The following is a 21,882-nucleotide window of genomic DNA, read 5'->3' as shown; positions in this document are numbered from 1 at the left end:
AAGTAGGATAGGAAACTGTAAGGGCTTAAATTTGAATGGGACATTAGATGTCCCATTCGCATAACTGGTATGTGAAGAACGAAGACAGTGTCACGTTTACCACAACCAGTGAGAATATTTGCCTCAATGCAGTTCATCATAGGTTTGTGCACAATTAGTGTTGCCTCCCTTGAACCATTTAGTTTCATTTTATGGGACAAACAAATACACAAACGGACAGAATCTCTCTTTTATATAAATGTATGACTTTGGCAGACCAAAAATTCCATGTGAAATATATCAGGATTTGGAAAGATAGTGATGTTGTTTGAATGTTTACACTACATTCTACATCAGCTTGTATGCCTGAAAATACAGTGAGTTTTTTTTTTTTTTTCCCCCATTGATTAACTTTATTTCTTTTATTGTAGCCATCAGAGATGCTTCGTTATGGAAGTGATGGGTCGACATTGTGGGTAAGTAATTCTCATTTGGTATTTTTTAAAAACATTTGGAACTAATATGATTATATCTGTATATTTGGTCTTGTATAGATTTATTTATAGAAGCTATCAATGCTATATGTAATAGTGATGAGTTTCAGTTAAAATGTCAGAAAATAATGTTTGAACTGCACCTATGTTAGGGGTATTACCAGAAGATGCCTAGCATAAAAATCTCATTTTCAGCTAATCAGTTATTTTGTAATTATATATTTCATGTCATTTTGTGAAGAAGATAGCATTGTTGGTTATATATACTTCCAATAGGTTAATCACAAGTTAATGTCATTTTAAATCACAAGTTCATATCATTGGCAAGAGTAGCAGGGAAGTTTCTATGAAACTTGATTAGAATATTTTTATAAGTTTTCGTGCCCATGTTTACAACTTACATTTATATACATTGATAAAATAGATTTATGTACATACGTGCATGCACACACACGCACACGCACACGCATACACACACACACACACACACACACACACACACACACACACACACACACACACATATATTTAGGTAGTTGCAGTATGATTAAAAGTTTAAGAAGTTTTACTTCACAATCATGACTTCTTTTTGATTCCACTGTGTGGTACTTTGGGCAAGTATAATTTTTTATAGCCTCAAGCTGATTGGTAACTTGTAAGTTAAATCAAGGAGATGGAAACTGTGTTGAAGCCTACCAACTTTCATGCTAATTCCATGAACCTGGTAGTATAGTTGATTGAACAACTAAACAGCCATGGTTGGAAAGCTTGACTAAGATCTGTTTTACGCACGCACGCACGCACGCACGCACACACACGCACGCGCGCGCGTGAAGGCACATGGTTTAGTGGCTAGGCATATTCGACTCTCGACTGTAAGGTCATGAGTGTGATTCCCAGCAATGCATAGTGTTGTTGAGCAAGGCACTTTATTTCAGGTTCCTCCTGTCCACTCAACTCACAAAACGAGTTGTACCTGTAATTCTAGGGTCCTGCCTTGTTGCATTCTGTATCACATTGAATCTCCCTAAGAACTACATTGAGGGCACACATGTCACTTGCACATTAATTTCATGAGCAAGCTCTTTAGTTAACTAAACCGACTGGAGCACTTGTCATCATAACTAACAGTGTGCCTGGTGGTCACACATGCATGTGCACTCACAAAGAAATGCTCATTACTTGCCTTGTCTAATTTATCTAATTGACATTTAAGAAATGTAATCAATATTTTATGTTGTAATTATTTGTATTTGCTTCATCATCAATTTTATGATAACTTTAAAAGTATTCAAATAAAAACAAAACAGCATTAATTAAATTTACAGTTTTGCTACTCCTCTGGCTGTAGTTTTTTCTTTTTTTTTTTCTTTTGTGATTTGAGATTTATAAGTTTTCTTTTAATAGAAATTGTCTACATACATATATATTTTTTGTCTACATCTGTCTACCTTGCTCTTTCTCCCCATCACTCTGTTTTTCTTACTTACTGATCATTCTTCCTAATGCAAAATCCAGATAAAAGGGAGGGACGAGTGTTCATTGTATTTGTGGGTTGGGTAACTCTGAGATTTCATGTTGTTCGTGTTCGGTTTGAATTTATGTATGGCACCATCCTCAAAGAAAATACTGGTAGGGGAGGAAATTCAGTGGATTGCAACTCTGGGAAGGAATGGCTTCATAAATTTAATGTCATTGTGCATACTTTTTATGTTTACAGTTTTGGGTGTTTTTGCCCTGTTTACTTCATACATTTACAAGTTAAGATTGGGCAAATGAACTTGATTCTAATTATTTGCTATTCAAAAATAAACTATATTTTACTTTTGAAATATCAAAATTTGGAAAACTTGTTTAATGGAAATAAAAAATTACAATTAAAAAAAGTAAATCTGGAATAATTAAAAGCAAAAAAGGGTTTTCTGTTACATATCCACAATAAAAACAAACTGGTATCTGTTTCTACCCTTGGAAGACTGTGACCAATTGAATAATGTTCTTTGCCTTGGGTGGATACAGGACTATGACTAACCTCTAAAATTATCTTTAGGGAATCCAACACATTCATATTAGATATCTATGATAAAACTGATTTCAAATAAAAGCATATAATTGTTGATGTCAATAGAAATATCAAATTTTCTTTCCAGCTATTTAGCCTTAGTTGCTGCTTTGGCGAGTGAGGCTGATTGGGTTTTCATTCCTGAATGGCCCCCAGAGCAAGGTTGGCAAGATGTTCTTTGCAACAAATTAGCTGTTGTAAGTTGAATATTTTCAGAATCATTTTGGAATTAAATGATTATATTAAAGATAATTTTTTTTTTTTTAACATTTTAAAAATTTTATCTACATTTCTTATTTTAGGAGAGGACACTTGGTCAAAGGCTGAACATCATCATTGTAGCTGAAGGTGCAATTGACCGAGAGGGTAATCCCATAACAGGAGACATGGTGAAGAAGGTAAAGATTAACAATATTGGATGTTATTCCAACTTTATTAGTACTTGACTCTTAAAATTATAATCCAATAGCAGATAAGTTTCTTTTTATTCCTAAATATTTTAGGTTCAGTGATGCAACAATATATGTTAAAATGAAGGCATATCTATCATCACCATAATTTTCATCATCATTTGTATCCATCTTCCATTTGTTAGAGGGTTTGACAAGATGCAATGAGTTGAAGGACTGCATCATGCTTCAGTGCCTGCTTTAGTTTCTATGGATGGATGCTCTACCTAAAACCAACCACTTTACTAAGTGTACTGGATGCTTTATTTCATGGCATCTACAGTAGTGAAGTCACTCTGTAATTTGCATTTCTAAAGAGTTCTCTAAACTGTGTGTGTGTGTTGTATACAGGCATGCACACATGGGTGCATGTATACAACACTAAACAGTAGCTAGCATTCCATTAAATAACCCTAGGAAAGCTTACAGGATTTTAAGTATACTATGTCCTTGATATTTTATCTTGCTTGGGACTGTCTATCTCTCAATAACCCAACTCCACCCACCCACACACACACACATTTTATAATATAACCAATTAATATGCCTCCTAATTTATTAAAAAAGGGAACATTTTTCAAAGTGAAGAAATCTAAACGAGTGAGATATACTGTTATTTATTGTCCATGTCTGTTTTCATTGGATTTCCTCTCAACTAAATGTCCAATAATTCATAAACCATATGGATACATATACTGCTTCACATTTTCAATAACACTCTTCATTTTTTTTTTTTTTTGTTCCATGCTATTATGGGCTGAAGTGTAAAATCACTATAATATCAAGTCACTGCTAGTTTGTACATATCCTCTGATAGCCCAGCTTAAATGAAATTTCCTTGTATATTTTTAGAGAGACCGTCAGTCATTTCTTCATGTGTAAAAAGCAGTCTGGCACAGCTAGCTCCAGATTTCATAATACCCCAAGTGTTCTGAAGTTAACTGAACCGGGGCTTATCTAATGTATTGTATCATTTGGTCACTCCTCAAAAAATTGTATATATATAAATATATATATCATCATCATCGTTTAACGTCCGCTTTCCATGCTAGCATGGGTTGGACGATTTGATTGAGGACTGGTGGACCAGGAGGTGACACCAGGCTCCAATCTGATTTGGCAGAGTTTCTACAGCTGGATGCCCTCCCTAACGCCAACAACTCTGAGAGTGTAGTGGGTGCGTTTACGTGCCACCGGCACGAGGGCCAGTCAGGCAGGTACTGGCGACGGCCATGCTCAAAATGGTGTATTTTATGTGTCACCTGCACAGGAGCCAGTCCATCGGCACTGGCAACGATCTCGCTCGAATGTTTTTTCAGATGGTGCCATACATATAATATATATTCCAAATCACTGAGTAATAGTTTACTGTGAGTACCTATGAATGGTAGCCACAACTCTTAAAACCCTTATAATAAAAAGGAGCATAAAAATAGTACAAGAGAAAACCAGTGAAACAAGCATTCACTTATAAACTTACATGCACATCTATATATGCTTACATACCTTGATGGAATTATCAATCCATAAATATTGTTTTGTACATTATTTTTTAGTTGATATCTGAACGGCTTAAATATGATACCAGAGTAACTGTTCTTGGTCATGTACAGAGAGGTGGTAAACCATCTGCATTTGATCGTATATTGGTAAGAAATTTGCTTGTTTTCATTTTTGACTGAACTATTTTGATATACTGTTATTAAATCTTAGATATTTGAAATATTTAACATTTCTCTCTCTCTCTTTTTTTTTTTTCAACTATTTCAATTTACATGATTTATAAAAAGTATTTTAAGCAACCTTAATGGAATTCAATTATTTTACATTCATAAGTTTATTATGTTATATAACCAAGTTTCCACAAGTACTACTTTGAAATCTAATTGTCTTTTTTTTTTTTTTTTTTTTCTTTTTTTTGTAAAAATTTAGTTTTAAACTCATAAATTAAATATGTTACTAGCTACACCACAGTAGAAGTATCTGTTCTGTTGTTTAAAGAGGTTTTAAAATATATATATGCTAATCATTGTCTATCTTTGTAGGGCTCTAGAATGGGTGCAGAGGCAGTTTTAGCCTTAATGGAAGCAACTCCAGATACTCCCGCCTGTGTTGTATCTCTTGAAGGTAACCAGACTGTTCGAGTCCCACTTTTGGAATGTGTTGAACGGGTGAGTTTCATAATTACAAGTGTATCTAATTGCTGAATAAAATGTTATCCATATAATAATGAAATTACGTTATTCAACAGTTTGTATTAGTCTTATTAGGTATTAAAACAATTATAGATGAAAAAAATTTTATTGGTGCCAGTGTAGCTGTGTAGTAAGGAGCTTGCTCCCAACCACATGATTCCGGGTTCAGCCCCACTGCGTGACACCTTGGGCAAGTGTCTTCTACTATAGCCTCAGGCCAACCAAAGCCTTGTGAGTGGACTTGGTAGATGGAAACTGAAGGAAACCCGTTGTATATATATATGTGTGTGTTTGTGTGTCTGTGTTTGTCCCCCCACCACTACCATCGCTTGACAACCGATGCTGGTGTGTTTACGTCCCTGTAACTTAGCGGTTCGGCAAAAAGAGACTGATAGAATAAGTACTAGGCTTACAAAGAATAAGTCCTAAGGTCGATTTGCTTGACTAAAAACGGTGCTCCAGCATGGCCGCAGTCAAATGACCGAAACAAGTGAAAGAGTAAAGAGAGAGTAAGGTTTCAATTTATGACTGCAGAGTAGTTAAGCACATTTAATCTCAGTTATGGTCTCTTGTAAAAGTCATTTCAAGAAACTTTTTACTTATACATCAAACACTATTTCATTATTTATTGAGGTTTAATTTTTGGTATATTCATTCAAAAACAATAGAAATAGCAACTAATATTTATTTTGTAAAAGAATCCTAATTTCTATATATTTTAACTTTTTATTTTTCAGACTCAAGCTGTTCAAAAGGCTATGGATGAAAAAAATTTTGATGAAGCTGTTAGATTGAGAGGAAGGTATTAAATCATTTGATACTGTAAAATTATTTGGGGAAAAATGCTTGTGATTGGTTAAACCTTGACATAAATTAATAGCATAGTTTTTGTAAGATATTGAAGAAAAAAAAGTTAATTGATATAACTTAACAAAATGTAAAAATTTATTGAAGCCTTAAAAAGAATACCAAATTTTAATAATTTAAAGAAAAAATGTGAAATAATTAAACATATAAAAGGGCATTTCTATAACATAGAAAGAGTTGTATATCTCAAATTGTTTTAAATTCTGAGATAATTTAATTCTGATCACAGAAATCCTAAAAGTATTAATGGCTGTGAAATTAAGCTGCTGGACGAGTGACCACATAGCTTTTAGAAGTTCAAATCCTATCACAATCATTGTCTCCCATAATAAGGTACACAACTCTTCATGGCTAGGTGGTTAGCTGCAAAAACAATTGCTTCTTCAAAATTTAACTTGTTCAAGTGTGTATGTATGAACACTAAACTTGGCTTGCGAAGACCTGTTGAGGCAAGCGAAAGCGAAATCATGATGGCACTTGTACCAGTGGAGCACTAAGAGCACCGTCCGAGTGTGATCGTTGCCAGAGCAGTTGTCTGGCTTCCATGCCAGTGGCAGGTAAATAGCACCTGCGTGATCGTTATCAACGTCGCTTTCCTGGCACGTGAAAAGTCATTCGAGCGAGATCGTTGCCAGTGCCGATGGACTGGCTCCTGTGCAGGTGGCACATAATACACCATTTTGAGCGTGGCCTTTGCTAGTAAGACATCCGAGCGAGATCGTTGCCAGTGCCCCTGGACTGGCCCTTGTGCAGGTGGCACGTAAAATACACCATTTCGAGCGTGGCCGTTGCCAGTACCCGCCTGACTGGCCCTCGTGCCGGTGGCACATAAAGGCACCCACTACACTCTCGGAGTGGTTGGCGTTAGGAAGGGCATCCAGCTGTAGAAACTCTGCCAAATCAGATTGGAGCCTGGTGTAGCCATCTGGTTCACCAGTCCTCAGTCAAATCGTTCAACCCATGCTAGCATGGAAAGCGGACGTTAAACGATGACAATGATGATGATGATGATATATATATATATATATGTATATATGTAATTTTTAGGACTAATGGGTATATGTCAGTTAGTGTGAGTAAAGCCCATTCACAGTTGGGGGTATATTTCTGCTGGATCTATTTCAGGAATTCCAGTGTTAGTTGAGATAATAATAATCAATGAATGAAGTAGATGATGGATTTTAGCATTAGTCTATATTCAGTATGACAATCGTTTCAACCCTTCTGGCAATTGTCCTTTATGGGTGGGATTGATGCAACACATTTGGATGCACAACATAGTACTTAACCATAAAATATATGGTTGGGAAGTAAACTCCTTAACCACACAGTCATTCCTGCCCTCTTATTCCTCCCTCACCCACAGACACAACAAACTTCCTGCAGTTTCTGTCTGTTAAACTCCAACATAAGACATTAATTAACCTGCAGTTACAATAAAGCTTACTTACCAAGATGTCTCACAGTTGGACTTAACCACATAGCAACAGTGTGGTTTAATTATGCCTAGAATATAAATATATACATAAACCATGCTCGTAACACGTATTTAGTTTGTATTTAACTGTAGAAAAAGTAGATGTGTTTTGTAATTGTCAATTTCTGGATATGATCTGAATTTCATTAAGAGAATGAAATAGATTTGAAATGTTTGTATGTAATTCTGAGCATTCTGATAGTTTAGTGTATGAATTAGAATGAGGAAATGTATTTAATGCAATTTTAGGAGTAATTGAAATTTATAATTTTTTAAACTTAATTTTCCATGTTTTCTTGTTTTTTCTGTTTCCCGTTTGTAGAAGTTTCTTAAACAACTTGCTGACGTATAGAAAATTAACCAAGTTGCGTCCACCAAGCTCTCGTTCTTCTGTTGGGGTAAGATTACTTTGCTTTTGTAGTATTAGTTGTTCTTTTTTTTTTATGTGTAATGTTTTAGCAGAAGTGCTATGTTAACGAATTCAGTTATTTCTCACAACTTCTAAGACAATCCTTCTTTTCTTAATGTCTTGAACAATCTTTAAGGCATTTCCTTAAAGACCTTGTACAAAATTAAGCCACCTATCAACTTTCAATCCAACTTTAGCATCTGTACCTCTTTCTAATTGATTATCTCCTAAATATAAATCTTTGCTGCATATATTATAAATTAATTGCTATCAGCAAATACTAATTTGTCACTTTTGTTATTGTTACAGGATACTAAAAACTTAGCTCTTATGAATATTGGTGCACCTGCATGTGGTATGAATGCTGCAATGAGATCTTTTGTTCGCCTTGGTATTACTAAGGGATATAATATCCTGGCAATCCATGACAGTTTTGATGGTTTGCTGAACGATAATGTAAGTATTTAATCATATATTTCTCCATTTGTTTGCAGTTTTGAAACATAAATTATATCAGTAAATCTTAAGTTTTAACATAATGAATTATAATTTTACAATTTAATTTTTAGTGGAGGTGTGTAGCTTAGTGGTTAGAGTGTCAGCATCATGATCGTAAGATTGTAGTTTCAATTCCTGGACTGGGCGATGCGTTGTGTTCTTGAGCAAAACACTTCATTTCACATTGCTCCAGTCCACTCAGCTGGCAAAAATGAGTAACACTGCGATGGACTGGCGTCCTGTCCAGCTGGGGAACACATACGCCATAGAAACTGGGAAACTGGGCCCATGAGCCTGGCTAGGCTTTGGAAGGGTGAGAAAAAAAAAAAATTAAAAAATTTTATTTAAAAATTTTATTTCTGATCAGTTCATCAAAAATCAGATAAGGAAATGATAAACTAAACAGTTAAAATTTTACAGAGAGTATTTTGCTGAGACAAGGCTTAAATGTTATAGGTGACTCTACAATCTTAGGTGACTGTTATTATACTTGATTGGATACGGATTAATTTGGATTACTAAATATATATACACATTTGAGTTAAATTATGAATTAATGCTCACACTCCATAGTCTTCAGTATCTTCTACTTGTCAGGATTATAGCTGATGCTATAAATCTGATCTGAAACAACTGAGGGAACCTCTGTAAGTTTGCTTGATTTGTTAGAAGTAGCAATAGTAATTAAATCTCCCTCAAATCTCACCTTACCTTCTGAAAAAAGGAAGGTTACAGAACATAATGTAGTCCTAGATAAGCTACCTGAAAGAAAAAAAATTAAGACAGATTGGTCATGGTGAGAATGCTTTTGGTTACAAGTCTGCTTTATCAAGGTTGATCTCTCAATTCTATTGATTCTTTCTAAAAATTGTATTCCCTTTTCTTTACGTTATTGCAAATACTTCCCTTTATAAATCGTCGCTAAACATTTATATTGAAGATAAGAGACTGAAACAGTAAGCAATAGACTTACAATGTAAATCTTGGGGTTGGATTAAATTAAGAATAAGGAAATAATGCAGGGAATCCTGATGCATGGGATATAAAAATAAGATAATTTTACCACGTAAATAAATATAGATTGGGGAAAAACTGTAGATAACAAAGGATTTTGAAAGATTTGAGAAAATAATGTGAACAGGAAACAATTTGTAAGCTCATCTTTGACAAAATGGAAAATATATTAATAGCTTTATTGATGATACCTATATTAATAATTGATTGCAGGTGACTCCCGTAGCTTGGGAAGATGTGCGAAGTTGGACCAGCAAAGGTGGATCCTTATTGGGTACCAAAAAGTAATTACAAATTGATGTTTTTCTTTTTTTCTATCACCGTATTTTATTTGTTTTAGTATAAAACAAAACAGAACAGAATTTGGTGTAATTAATTTTCAGCAAATCTTTTGAATCGTTACATGTAGTGTTAACTTACAAGGAAGATCAAACATAAATTTAACAAGCTTGTTATGCATGCTAAATTCATTTAATGAATTTAGCATGCATTCAGTGTAAGAGGCCATTGTAGTAGTATGTGCATTGAATACAAACGGATGATACATATTAAATGAGAAGTGACCGATACTAGAGAAATGTAAATGTAATAAAAGTTAAGTGAGAAATATTTGAGATGAAGTTGTTAGGCTGGCCTGATAATGCTGGGTTTCATCAAATGAAATTGTATGGATTAAATGTGTATCGCTGAACTATTTTCAATTTTTGCTGAAGTGGAAAATAAGATGTTAAAATAAGGATTATGGCCTCCTTTTATTGGTTAAGTGTTGATTAGGAGAGCTGCATTCACTATAAAAGATTTCTTAAACATTTTTTTTTTCTACTTTTAAAGACTTGCAAGTTTTCCTGCTTTAAAATTTAATCAATTCTTAAGAAGGAAATCTTAAAGCGAATTTTGCACTAAGTGTAACTGAAAAAAAACTGTTTCAAATTTTTCATTTTTAAGTTAGAAGTAATTTTAGCATGATTTTATGATGAAAATTACATGAGCATGAATTCTTAAAAAATTTTTTTTTAATTTTAGAATGATTGCTGGGAAAATTGGCCTTGAGAAAATTGCTGCCAAATTTATCAAACACAAAATACATGGTCTATGTGTTATTGGTGGCTTTGAGGTAAAATTTTATGCTACATTATACACTATTTATAATCAATATTCTTACATTATCCTATTATTATGGGCAGTTTTTTGTACAAAAATTTAATTCAAATTATGACAATAATATGCACTTTTGCTACTGGAAAGGATTATACTTTTGGAATTTGGTGTTATCTTGAAAATTTTGTTTTCTCAATCTTGAGTATTAAACTCAAAATTTTTAATTTTTTAAACTTTCTCACTCTTTCTCTCAATATATATATATATATAACTGGTATTTGTTGTGTTGCATGAATGTAGATGATCAATTATGCCACCCATTAATTTTACCTCTAGCGTTAGTGGTCACTGATATGGTTATAATCTATCTAAGCATTTGATGAGCATTAAAATAAGGAATTTTAATTTCAGTTGTTGATAACTTGATATGGACCATTAAATCAGATGGAACTTTTAAAGACTTGAAGAAAGTGCTTACATTGACTACATGTACTTTTCTCACTCTCTCTCTCTCTTTTTTTTTTTTTCTTGCAGGCATACCACAGTGTCGTCCAGCTGTGCGAAGCACGTTATCGTTTTCCAGCATTCTGTATTCCGATGATTGTTATCCCTTGTACTATCAGTAATAATATCCCTGGTACAGATTTTAGTTTAGGAGCAGACACAGCTCTTAATGAAATTACTGACGTAAGTAATTTTTAGCAATGGAATAATTTTCTTTTTCATTTAAAGATATTAAACATGTTCTGTATTTCTTCAATTATGATTTTCTTTTTTTTTTTTTTTTTGTCAAAAACTAGGTCTTTGAGTGTCTTGTCCCATATTTTGCAAAATAGTGTGTTAATTTCCTTCTAGGTCCATCTTCAGCTGGAATTTGGCTCCTTAGAGGAAAAAAGGGAATGAGACTCCTCACATGTAACATCTTTTTTTCAGAATGGGGTAAAGATATTGCATGTGAGATGTGTCTGCCATCTCTTTTGATCATAAAGAATTATTTATTGTCTTCAAAGATGGCACTTTGATTCAATTATAACTTTATAAATAATTATCTCATTTGGTAAGCATGCTATGGATGAGTGGCAAAAGTAGAATGGTAATGGATATGGTATTAGGTTGTTAGACAGAACACTTAATTCATTATTGTCTTATTTCATGTCAGACTTTTCTCCAAAATTTTCTGTAATTGACTGATCTCATTTCAAAAAGAGCAGAATGTTGCTTATCAGCTTAATTCTGCTGAAAATGGACTTGAGCATTGACCTTATGGAGGGATTAACTAAAATACAGGTAGCCTAGGTGATGGTACACAGATTTAAGCCTTGTTTCAAATACTGACATAATAAATGGCATCTCTTCCCTCAGACTATTTATCTGAAACAGATATTTAAACAGCATTAGAAAAGGTAACTAACAAATAACACTACTCCAATGATTTCTTTTAATGTGAGATTTTAAGTCATCATCCCTCCATGGGCATGGAAACCAAGTGGTTATAATTAGCAATATTAGTGAAATGAGTGGTATGGTTTTAACCCTTCATTTAACTACTGTGACCTGTTTTTAACTACTTATTAATGTTATAATGCCTATTTTTATCTATGGCATTAGGAAGGGCATCCAGCTGTAGAAACTCAGCCAAATCAGATTGGAGCCTGATGTAGCCATCTGGTTCACCGGTCCTCAGTCAAATCGTCCAACCCATACTAGCATGGAAAGCGGTCGTTAAACGATGATGATGATGATGATCTTTAGACATTGTGAATGTGAGACAACCAACTAAACTTCTGATAACACGGTCATATATCTAGACCATGTGACAATTATTGTGTGATGCCTATAAGCAAGGCACATATTCTGTTCTAGGAAGAACCTCCAGTAGTAAAATCACATGCTGCAAGAATATGCAAAATCCAAATTTGTATAAATCCACCTATGACCATGATAAAATGAAAAACACAATAGAACTATCTTTTAAACCAGTTTTAGGTGGTAGATGTGTAACATGCTCACCCTTTGAGATCTAAACCACATATTGCCTGGTGATTCCGTTATTGATAGCACTATAAATTACCTGCTGTTTTCTGTTCTAAAGTTATTAATGGGTCTTTTTTCTGCTATGCTAAGTGAACTCTATTTTGCCTTCACAAGTATCTCACTTGTTTCACAGACAGTTTGTCAGTTGCTTAGCATTAGCAGAATAAGCTAGTCTACTAATGTCCAACCTGACAAGCAAGAGAGATATGATTAAAATTCATTTTAGAATGCCTCCCACCTTCTTTTTTCTTTGTTACTGGTCAAGTTCCAATGCTTTAAGATGTCTTTTTATCTTTTTTTATTAAAAATTTAGATTTGTGATCGAATCAAGCAATCAGCTTTAGGTACTAAAAGAAGAGTTTTTATTGTTGAAACTATGGGTGGCTATTGTGGCTACCTTGCTACCATGGCTGGGTTAGCTGGAGGAGCTGATGCTGCCTACATCTATGAAGAAAATATGACCATCACAGATTTAAGGGTAAGCATATGATGTTATCCCACCATTAATTTATATACATGATAAATGCTTGAAGAAGTATTATATTGAATGTGTCTTAGAAATGTCCATTCTTGTGTAATCTTGTTGCCTCAATCACCTAAATTAAATTTGCATTGATTTTATGGTGAAACTACAGAAATTCAGGATTATTGTTATACAGCATCAGATCAGCTCTGGTCAAGCAGTTGGCATGTAGGTTGTTGGCCAAATGACTAGACATGCTCTCATATCTGTTGTTTTAGTACAATGCTTCTGTCTAGAATCAACTTTACCAATAAGTAATTATTGCATTGCTTGGATAGGTAACATATCAGATATATCTTAGAAATGCTTATATTATGATAGCTGCAAACACTTAATCTTATTATTCTCTATCAGATATAAACTTAAACAAAAACTAACAAAGAACCAGATCATGTTGGAAAAGAATAATTTGAAAATCTGATATAGTGCTTTATTAATTTCCAGATTAGTGGACATGATATTGGTAATTATTATGAAATTATCTTAGAAGGTAAAGGGAGACAGTATTTAGTTACATCCCATTAAGTTCTGTGTTCAAATTTTGCCGATTAAGTTCTGGGAATTGATTGAATTGACTTAATGATTCCTAATACAAAGCCATAGATTCTGAAAAAGGTGTATAGATAATTAAGAAATGAGATCAGGGTGTTGTACACCTGTTTAGATAGTTTACAATATCTTGTTCAGCACTGTGCCTTTCTCTTAGAGAAAAAGGTTTTGTGCTTAGTGAGAAAATAATGTAGTAAATGGTTTACTCTTGGTGAACTGACGCTCTAGTTTGCTTTTCATTCACAGTCAGAAATTATTTAGAAATCTTGGAAGTCATGAGTCTTGTAACTCCCAACACTATGGCTTTTCACCTACATAACCTCTCACCTAATTTTTACATACCTTTTTTTTTTCTTTTTTTTTTTCAGAATGATGTATTCCATTTAAAGAATAAGATTAAAGACATTGGAGTTCAGAGAGGTTTGATTTTGAGGTATTGATATTTTTTTTTTAATTGATCTATTTAAAAATACAATTATCAATATTGTCCTACTTGAATTTTTGTCATAATTTCTTACTAAGTACATGCTGCAAATATTCTTTAAATAAATAATAATGCTGTGCTGTATTTTTTTTTTTTTTAGTTGGGTGGGTTCTCTTTTGTAATGCATGAAAGAAGAAAAATTCATATTGGCTCATTGTGTGTGAGTCTATATCACTAATAAATTAGAAAAGGCATAATAGAGTTCATACTTCATTGGAACTGATTTTTTACTGCTATTTGATTATTATTATTATATTGCAATTGATAATTATCTCATTTTCTGTGAATAATGTTTCAATCAGCATTCTGTCTTATTCAGTAGCTACTATCCCTGTTCATTTTCAGAAATATTTCAGCCATAATTTGCATTCAGTTTTACTCTCCATATAGAGTCTGTCAAGAGCCCTGGGTCTCATAAGGTTTAACCTAGTTTCCATGGTCTATAAGTGACTGAGATAACAATACTTCCTGTTGAACATGGCACTAGTCTGTTGTAGGATTAATTTTCCAGCTTTTGCTAGAACTCATTTTCAGTTGACCAGACTGGAGCAATGTGAAATGAAGTTTTCTGCTCAAGAATGTGCCACCTGGTCATGAAGGCAACACTAACCACTAAACTACGTCTTCAGTTACGTTTCATATAGTGAACTTAAATTTGTATAAAAATTTTGGCCCATTTCAATTTTGATTACCATCTGATTCAGGAGTCCTGTATATATTTTTCCTCATGAAATATCTTAGCATGGTTTCTGAAAATTTTACATTTGCATGTTATGTAGCCACTCTCTAATTGAAGGCTCTTTATATCAATTCTTCAACCATAAAAATTAGTAACACTTATTTGCTTCAAAGCAGATTAAGACAAACAAAGCTATTCTTGAATTTCTGATTTTCCAAAGATTGTGAAATAAGTAATCTCATGCATATTTAAACCAAATGAAATTTTCTTCTTGTATTTGAAGGAATGAAAATGCTAATTCTAACTATACTACGGATTTCATCTACCAATTGTTCTCTGAAGAAGGCAAAGGTGTATTTACAACTCGTAAAAATGTCTTGGGTCATATGCAGCAAGGAGGTGTCCCAACACCATTTGATAGAAACTTTGGTACAAAAATGGCTTCCAAAGCTATCGACCATCTAATTGCACAACTTGAAGAACATACCCGCCCTGATGGTAATTATGTTGTTAAGGATATAATTTTTATATTTTAAAAGAATGACTAATGAATTGTGAAAATAAGTAAATATTAATTTGATCCTTCAGACTATTATTTCAAAGTGTAACTTACTAAAATATTTTGCATTTACATTAAGCTTTACAAGTATGCTACTTTTCTCATTAAAATTTATACTTCTTTTCAGGAACTGTCTTTACTTCGCAGCTTGAGACTGCTACACTTCTTGGAATGCAAAAACGTCATTTGTGCTTCACTCCAGTCATGGAGCTAACTCAATATGCTAATTTTGAGTAAGTGTTTAAAATATATCTTTGATTTTACACATCTACAATGTTGTACAATGGGTGTAAAAGGGGCCAAACATCTAACCATTTAGTCTTCAATTAAAACATATGCTACAGCTGTTGTGATGTGCTCTCGGTAAAGCACATATCTAAGCTTATCTGCAGAATTAACAAGAACACTTACTTCATGCTTATGTATAGAATGAAAATTCAGCTGTACAATTACTCTGATAGTAGGCAAATATCTAAATTTGTGAAATCCATCACAGACGTTGGAGCAATGGATTATAAAATGGTGAAAACCAATCATCATTAACATCATTATTTAATGACCACTTTTCCATGCTTGCATGGTGCAAATCAAATTTTTGAGGTACATTTTCTGCTGCCAGATGCCCTTTCTATCACCAACTCTTGATTGTTTCCAAGCAAGGTAATATTCCCCTTAACCAGACATGTTTTCACAGAAGATTGGAAATGACAGACAACTGTAAATGAATGTCACCATCATGCAAGTGCTATCTCATGAAATCAAGGCAAGGTGACATTAACACACATACATACATACATACATACATACATACATACATACATACATACATACATACATACATACATACATACATACATACATACATACATACATACATACATACATACATACATACATACATACATACATACATACATACATACATACATACATACATACATACATACATACATACATACATACGTGTGTGTGTGTGTGTGTATGTAACTTTTAATTTAAAAGTTGCACGTGAAAGGAAAATCTAGGATTTCAGTGGGAACTGAATTTAGGATGTAAGAGAGATGAATTCAGTAACTATATTTTTGATAAGAACTATGTTACTAGATATTACTCAAGTGAATTTTATTGGAAAAAGAAATTACCGTTTAAAACATTATTGGCTTTGAAAATCCAGTGTAAAAAATATAGTTTATGATCTGATAAAAAAGAGTTATCTAAAATTTAAACACTGAGAAAGATTTGAAAATTTACTACCAATCTTTTTTAAAATTAAATAGAAAATAGTTTTTAGCTCTCTTTATTATTTAAATTTTAAATTATTTTGATAATTTTTTAAAAAATCTTTCCTTTTTTTTCTTCCCATTCTAGGAAACGTATTCCTAAAGAACAATGGTGGCTAAAACTACGTTCACTGTTGAGAATCTTGGCCAAGCACGAAACCGTGGCCTATCACACAGAAGCTGTATCTGCTGGTGTTGATGAGGTAGAAGATGAAGATAACATTTAGTTACCTTTCTCCCTATATTTATCAGACATTTATCTTTGTTTTGGATATTTTTTGTTTGAAAACTGTTGCTTTTCCCCTTCATGAACATTTTTCTGATTTAGATTTACAGCATCAAGAATAGTTTTATTGACTTGGAATTTTGAATATAATAACGCTATTTATTTGAAATATATTTTTCAAATTGTAAAATATATATTCTATCTATATCCTCAAATAATGTTTACATCCTTTAAATTACGTTACTAACAATTTTTTAAGATTATTTCGAATTTCTTATAGAAAAATGTCTCAAAACGGGGTAGATTTATAATGCAGTGTTTAATTCTAAAAGTGATCAAAATTGTCTCGAAGCATATTGGTTTCAAGTAACTTATTCATGATAATTTTACTAAAATGCTTAGTAAAATACAAGTGGAATTTAAAATTGATAACTATTAGTATTCCATCGCCAAACCAAAATTTTACCTCCAAGTTGTATTCATCTTTAACCTTGTTTTGTTATTTTCATCCTTGCCTATTTGCTTTTTGCTGATCTCATTTGTATGTTATTTAAAAGGGTTTTATTTAAGTTAAGAAACTATTAATTTTTTTAAAATTAAGTTACATTTTAAATAGTCTTTCAATTATAAATTATTTAGTTAATTTTCTAATTCAATTTGTTTTAACACAATGCTACTTTTTATATTTTTGTATTTTTTATAATTTAATGAAATTTGGTTTCAATTAAATCTTAATTACATATTCTAAGATCATGAAATTCTTATAGGAATACTTTGTATGCTTTTAACATTGATCTTTTTCATAATCGCTGTAGCATTGTTTAAAAATGCATCAAAGTATTTCAAATTAATCATCAACTCTTTAGAGAATTGATATTTTTGACAAATAGTATGAATCAGAATAAATTTGCAAAAATGATTTTAGATGAAAAACAAAAGAAGCAATGTAATTTGCAAGGTGTTAAATGACTAAAAGTTTGAAATTGACTTTAGGAATAATGATGTATTAATATCAAATGAAATAAATTTATTAGCTTGCTTAATTTATTGATACCCGTGACGAATAACTTATATAGAAACAAAAGTAAATGTTTCAAACATATCTTATATTTAATTTTACATAGTTGTTACTTGCTTATCTGTGATATTGTTATAGCTGTTAATAGATTTTTGTGATCGATTCTAAAAGGAATAAAAGCCAAAATAGAAGATGAGCAGAATGAACAAAATTTTAGGAAGCTTTCTGCTAGAAAGTTGTTTTTTATGATAAACTGATTTGGTGTCATCATCATTTCCCTTTTTAATAAATCACACAATAATTACTTGTCTAAACTAATGGCTATAATTAGTTTAATACAATAAAGATCTGTTTTATTTTATCTATTCCAAATCTTTTATGTATATTTCTGTACAATACTCTGTTAGTTTGCTGTTAACTGTTTTGTTAGTAAACAGGAGTTTGTAATTTAAATAAATAATTGAAATTATCAGTATCACTTAAAAAAAAAAAAAGAATAAGAAATAATATTTGATATAAATTATGTTTTAATTATTTTAATCATTAGCTTATATTTTGTACCTTTTTTCACCTTTGAGGAAATATTTTTTAAATCTAGAATTAGAATGAAAACATTTTAGTCTGGGAGAAAGGTAATCTAATTTGCTTGAATATTATTCAATCTAGAAAAAAATATTCGCTCCATTGATATCTGATTTCTATCAGAGAAACCGTTTCTGTGAAATATTCTGTAACAAATAAAGCAATTCTTGAAAACTTTCAATATTTCTCTTCTCATTTCTGCTTGCTGCCTCTTTCTTTCCCAACTTCACTGCCATTACCTATCCAGGCTTTACAAAAGCATACACTGCTTCTCCTTTTACTTTTCCCTTTCTATCACTTTATCTTTTCCCCTTTTATCTATTAGGTTATATCAAAAAATTTTTGACTTTAAAATTAAGGTTAAAAACTTCCTGTATAATCCATCAATGTTTATTAATATATCAATATACATATCTTACTTCAGTCTATTGAACTACAAAATATTATTGACTAAGCACAAATCAAATCTGAAGGTGCTTTACTTTAAGTATTAGAAGGGATGGAATTTATAATCATGTGATTTGTAAAAGCTATTATATTCATATTCAGTGTGTAATGGTATATATACTCTAAAATATAAAATATACAATAACAATTTTAGAATATTTGGTAAAAGAAGACATGTTTTGATAATATAAATCTACATTTCAACCTTAGATATGAAATATTTTATTCTCTAAGTTGATAAGTTTTATCTTATTGTTTGTTTCTTTTATATTTTTAAATTTCTTCAAGAAGCCTTTCTCACTCCTTCAGTTAGGATGACGTACAAAAATCAGCTTATCACAACTGTACTGTAGACTTAATTTCTCTTTACTTGTTTTGTTTTTTATTTTCTTTAGAAAGTTACAGAACTGGAGTTAATAGAAAACTCTTATTTCAAGTAGAAATTGTTTTGATACTTTCAGGTTGCAGATTATCTGAAGTTTACACTTTAATATTGTTTTTTTTTTTTGTTCGTTTTCTTTTGTTTTGTTTTGGGGTTTTTTTTTCAAATTTATTTTGAAATATCAAGATTTTATTTAATTAATATCATCCCAATTGATATCATTCTCACTTTTAACAGTAAAAACTGAATCTTTGTATGCAAATGCTTTTCCATTCTTTGATTTTAAGTTCACAATAATAAGTAATTCAATGATTTTAGTTTAATTTTCTTCATACTGAAACATTTTCTGTAAAGTCTAACTTCCTATGATATGGTTTAAGTATCTTATCATTGTACTACTCTTTTTCAATTACCAAATACTATCAAAAATGGAGACTTATGTGTTCATGAATGCCTCTTATAATGGTTCCTTAATATAAACATGACTCCTTCGTAAACTGACCAATACCTTTCTAAATTCATTCAATCAATCTCTAGTTCTTGTTGGAAATATCTATTTCATTATTTTCTAGTTGCTGCAAGACATTTGTATATTATATTTCTGACATAATTTACCTCTTGTCATAAATAAAAGCAGGGAGCCAAGAACTGTCTCTGCACTTATTTGATCTGCTAAAAATACAATATCACCTTGAATTCACACCTTACCATTTTAAAAATGGAAGGGTACAATGGGTAATGTAGTCATAGATATCTTATAGTTGATTGGATGATCATGGTTGGAATACTTTGATCTTAAGTCTATTCATCAGGGACTAAATAACAACAAATCAAAAGCAGAATTTACTATCAATTTTGCACCCTAGACTACCACCAGCTCCACCACTATCACTAATTAACTCTACTCAGGAAGAGGAATGAAGAGTTAAATATACTTTGTCTGATTTATGTTGTTGCTTTTTAGCTTCCCAGATCAGACCTGGTTGTGTGGACTTATGATTACAGACATTCCAACCACTATCTTTCTTTCAGAAGTAACCTATTATCATCATCATTATATTTACATCCACCTTGGCATGAGTTTGATGGGTTTTCACAATCTGAATCTATTATTATTTGGAGTTGCCATCTTCCTAGATAGATAAAAGGATATCTCACTCACACATTTCAACTACTCTGTAGAGTTTATTGGATGCATTTTATCATGACATCAACACTAAAGATATTGAGACTAGAATCCTCTCTATTGTATGTTGTCTTCATTCATTCACCAATCACTTTACAAATCATTCTGGATACATTTTACTACAGCACCAACATTGGAGAGATTGCTTTCTTTCCTGGAAAACTAAGAGTCCTCTTTACTCTATATTGTTTTTTTCCAAGGCAAGCATCACTGAGAGTATGGATAAAGGAGTGTGATGACTAAGAGGGTGGAAAAAGAGTGAATGTGAGGGGGGGGGGGGGACAGCAAAATGATGATAGCGGAGGTGGTAATGGAGGAGAAATAGTGATAGCTATATTTTGGTTGTTGGTAAGGAGATTGAATGTAAAAGCAGCATAGTCAGTGTAAAGGAATAGCAATAAAGATGTCCTGAAAGAAAGCAAGTGATAGATAACATTAGAGACATGTAATAGTAAGAAATATATACATGGGGAAAAAGAAAGATGGCTAATAATAGAGAAGGGTGATGATGAATGAGGGTACTGAATATAGACAGATGTGAAGCCTTTCCTCATTACACAGACATTGTGATAGATGATGGAAGGATTGAATGCAGATTAAATACTATGTCACATAACACAGGCAGCATGTTACAGTGAATAGGATAGAGAACGAGTGAGATAAAGTAATGAAGGTTCTATCCACTTCAAGCAACCAGTACATCTTTATATAACTGGCATCTTCCATATGCATCATTCTTGCACGCTACATCTCATCATTTGTGTTCTGTTATTCATTAGTTCATTACATGTCCATTGGAGCATGTTCACTCAATTGTTTTCCTATCTATCCCAAATCTTCCATATTCAAGGCCCAAATCTTGCTACCGTGTAATGCTACACTTGGCAATCTGCCCTTCAGGCTGAGAGAGAAACTTCTTGCTGCGAGCAAAAGTAATAACACCTTGGACTTTTTCCACCCCATTCCTACCCTAGCTACTATGTATTCTGTACACCCACTTCCACTACTAATATTAGGTCACCTAAGTGACCAAAGTTATCAACTAGTTTTAGAGAGCCGAAATTTATTTCATGTATATTCTTATTTCATCTACAACATACAAAGTCTAGCTTCTCCATTAACCAATCTGTGATTCCACTACACCTTTCATGTATCCATTGTTTATATTAGGTCTATCATATAAAATTTCTACATACTGCTTTTTTGTCTATCATGCGTGACCATTTCCCAGATGGTCGCGGGGTCATGTCCTTTTTTTCTTGCTTACTTTGACTTTTTGATTTGTGTCCATACATGAAACTTCTTTAAGCTTTCGCATGATGAAGCCGAATCCTCTTGCTGTACAAGTTTTCTCCCTCTCTGAAGGTGACACAAGGTGTCTGCAGTGACAA

The 21,882-nt window shown here is 32.4% G+C and overlaps 1 protein-coding gene and 1 long non-coding RNA gene across 6 annotated transcripts in view; one reads left to right on the top strand and one right to left on the bottom strand.

Moving 5' to 3' along the window:
* Nucleotides 1–21,882, top strand: part of LOC106867283 (ATP-dependent 6-phosphofructokinase) — a 50,547-nt gene that overhangs the window by 16,483 nt on the left and 12,182 nt on the right. For 4 of the 5 annotated variants that reach the window (XR_016241228.1, XM_014912119.3, XM_052966115.2 and 1 more), the window contains exons 6-21: nt 411–455; nt 2,624–2,732; nt 2,838–2,933; nt 4,541–4,633; nt 5,030–5,155; nt 5,917–5,981; nt 7,846–7,921; nt 8,242–8,388; nt 9,658–9,728; nt 10,468–10,558; nt 11,077–11,229; nt 12,890–13,054; nt 14,017–14,081; nt 15,095–15,309; nt 15,498–15,603; nt 16,739–16,853. Coding sequence is in view for 4 of the 5 variants with exons in the window: in XM_014912119.3 (XP_014767605.1) it covers nt 411–455; nt 2,624–2,732; nt 2,838–2,933; nt 4,541–4,633; nt 5,030–5,155; nt 5,917–5,981; nt 7,846–7,921; nt 8,242–8,388; nt 9,658–9,728; nt 10,468–10,558; nt 11,077–11,229; nt 12,890–13,054; nt 14,017–14,081; nt 15,095–15,309; nt 15,498–15,603; nt 16,739–16,853 (1,738 nt within the window). In the remaining variant the exon portion in view is untranslated. Of the gene's footprint in view, nt 1–410; nt 456–2,623; nt 2,733–2,837; nt 2,934–4,540; nt 4,634–5,029; nt 5,156–5,916; nt 5,982–7,845; nt 7,922–8,241; nt 8,389–9,657; nt 9,729–10,467; nt 10,559–11,076; nt 11,230–12,889; nt 13,055–14,016; nt 14,082–15,094; nt 15,310–15,497; nt 15,604–16,738; nt 18,658–21,882 lie in introns of those variants that run through there. The other variant, XM_089349737.1, reaches the window with a different exon arrangement.
* LOC128247273 (uncharacterized) overlaps nt 1–21,882 on the bottom strand; it is a 77,039-nt gene that overhangs the window by 44,544 nt on the left and 10,613 nt on the right. The window lies entirely within an intron of this gene.

Source organism: Octopus bimaculoides, chromosome 3 (genome assembly GCF_046866305.1).
Source record: "Octopus bimaculoides isolate indiv1 chromosome 3, ASM4686630v1, whole genome shotgun sequence".
Lineage (NCBI taxonomy): Eukaryota > Metazoa > Mollusca > Cephalopoda > Octopoda > Octopodidae > Octopus > Octopus bimaculoides.
The sequence above is the reverse complement of the archived record's forward strand: the minus strand, read 5'-3'. Positions and strand labels throughout refer to the sequence as shown.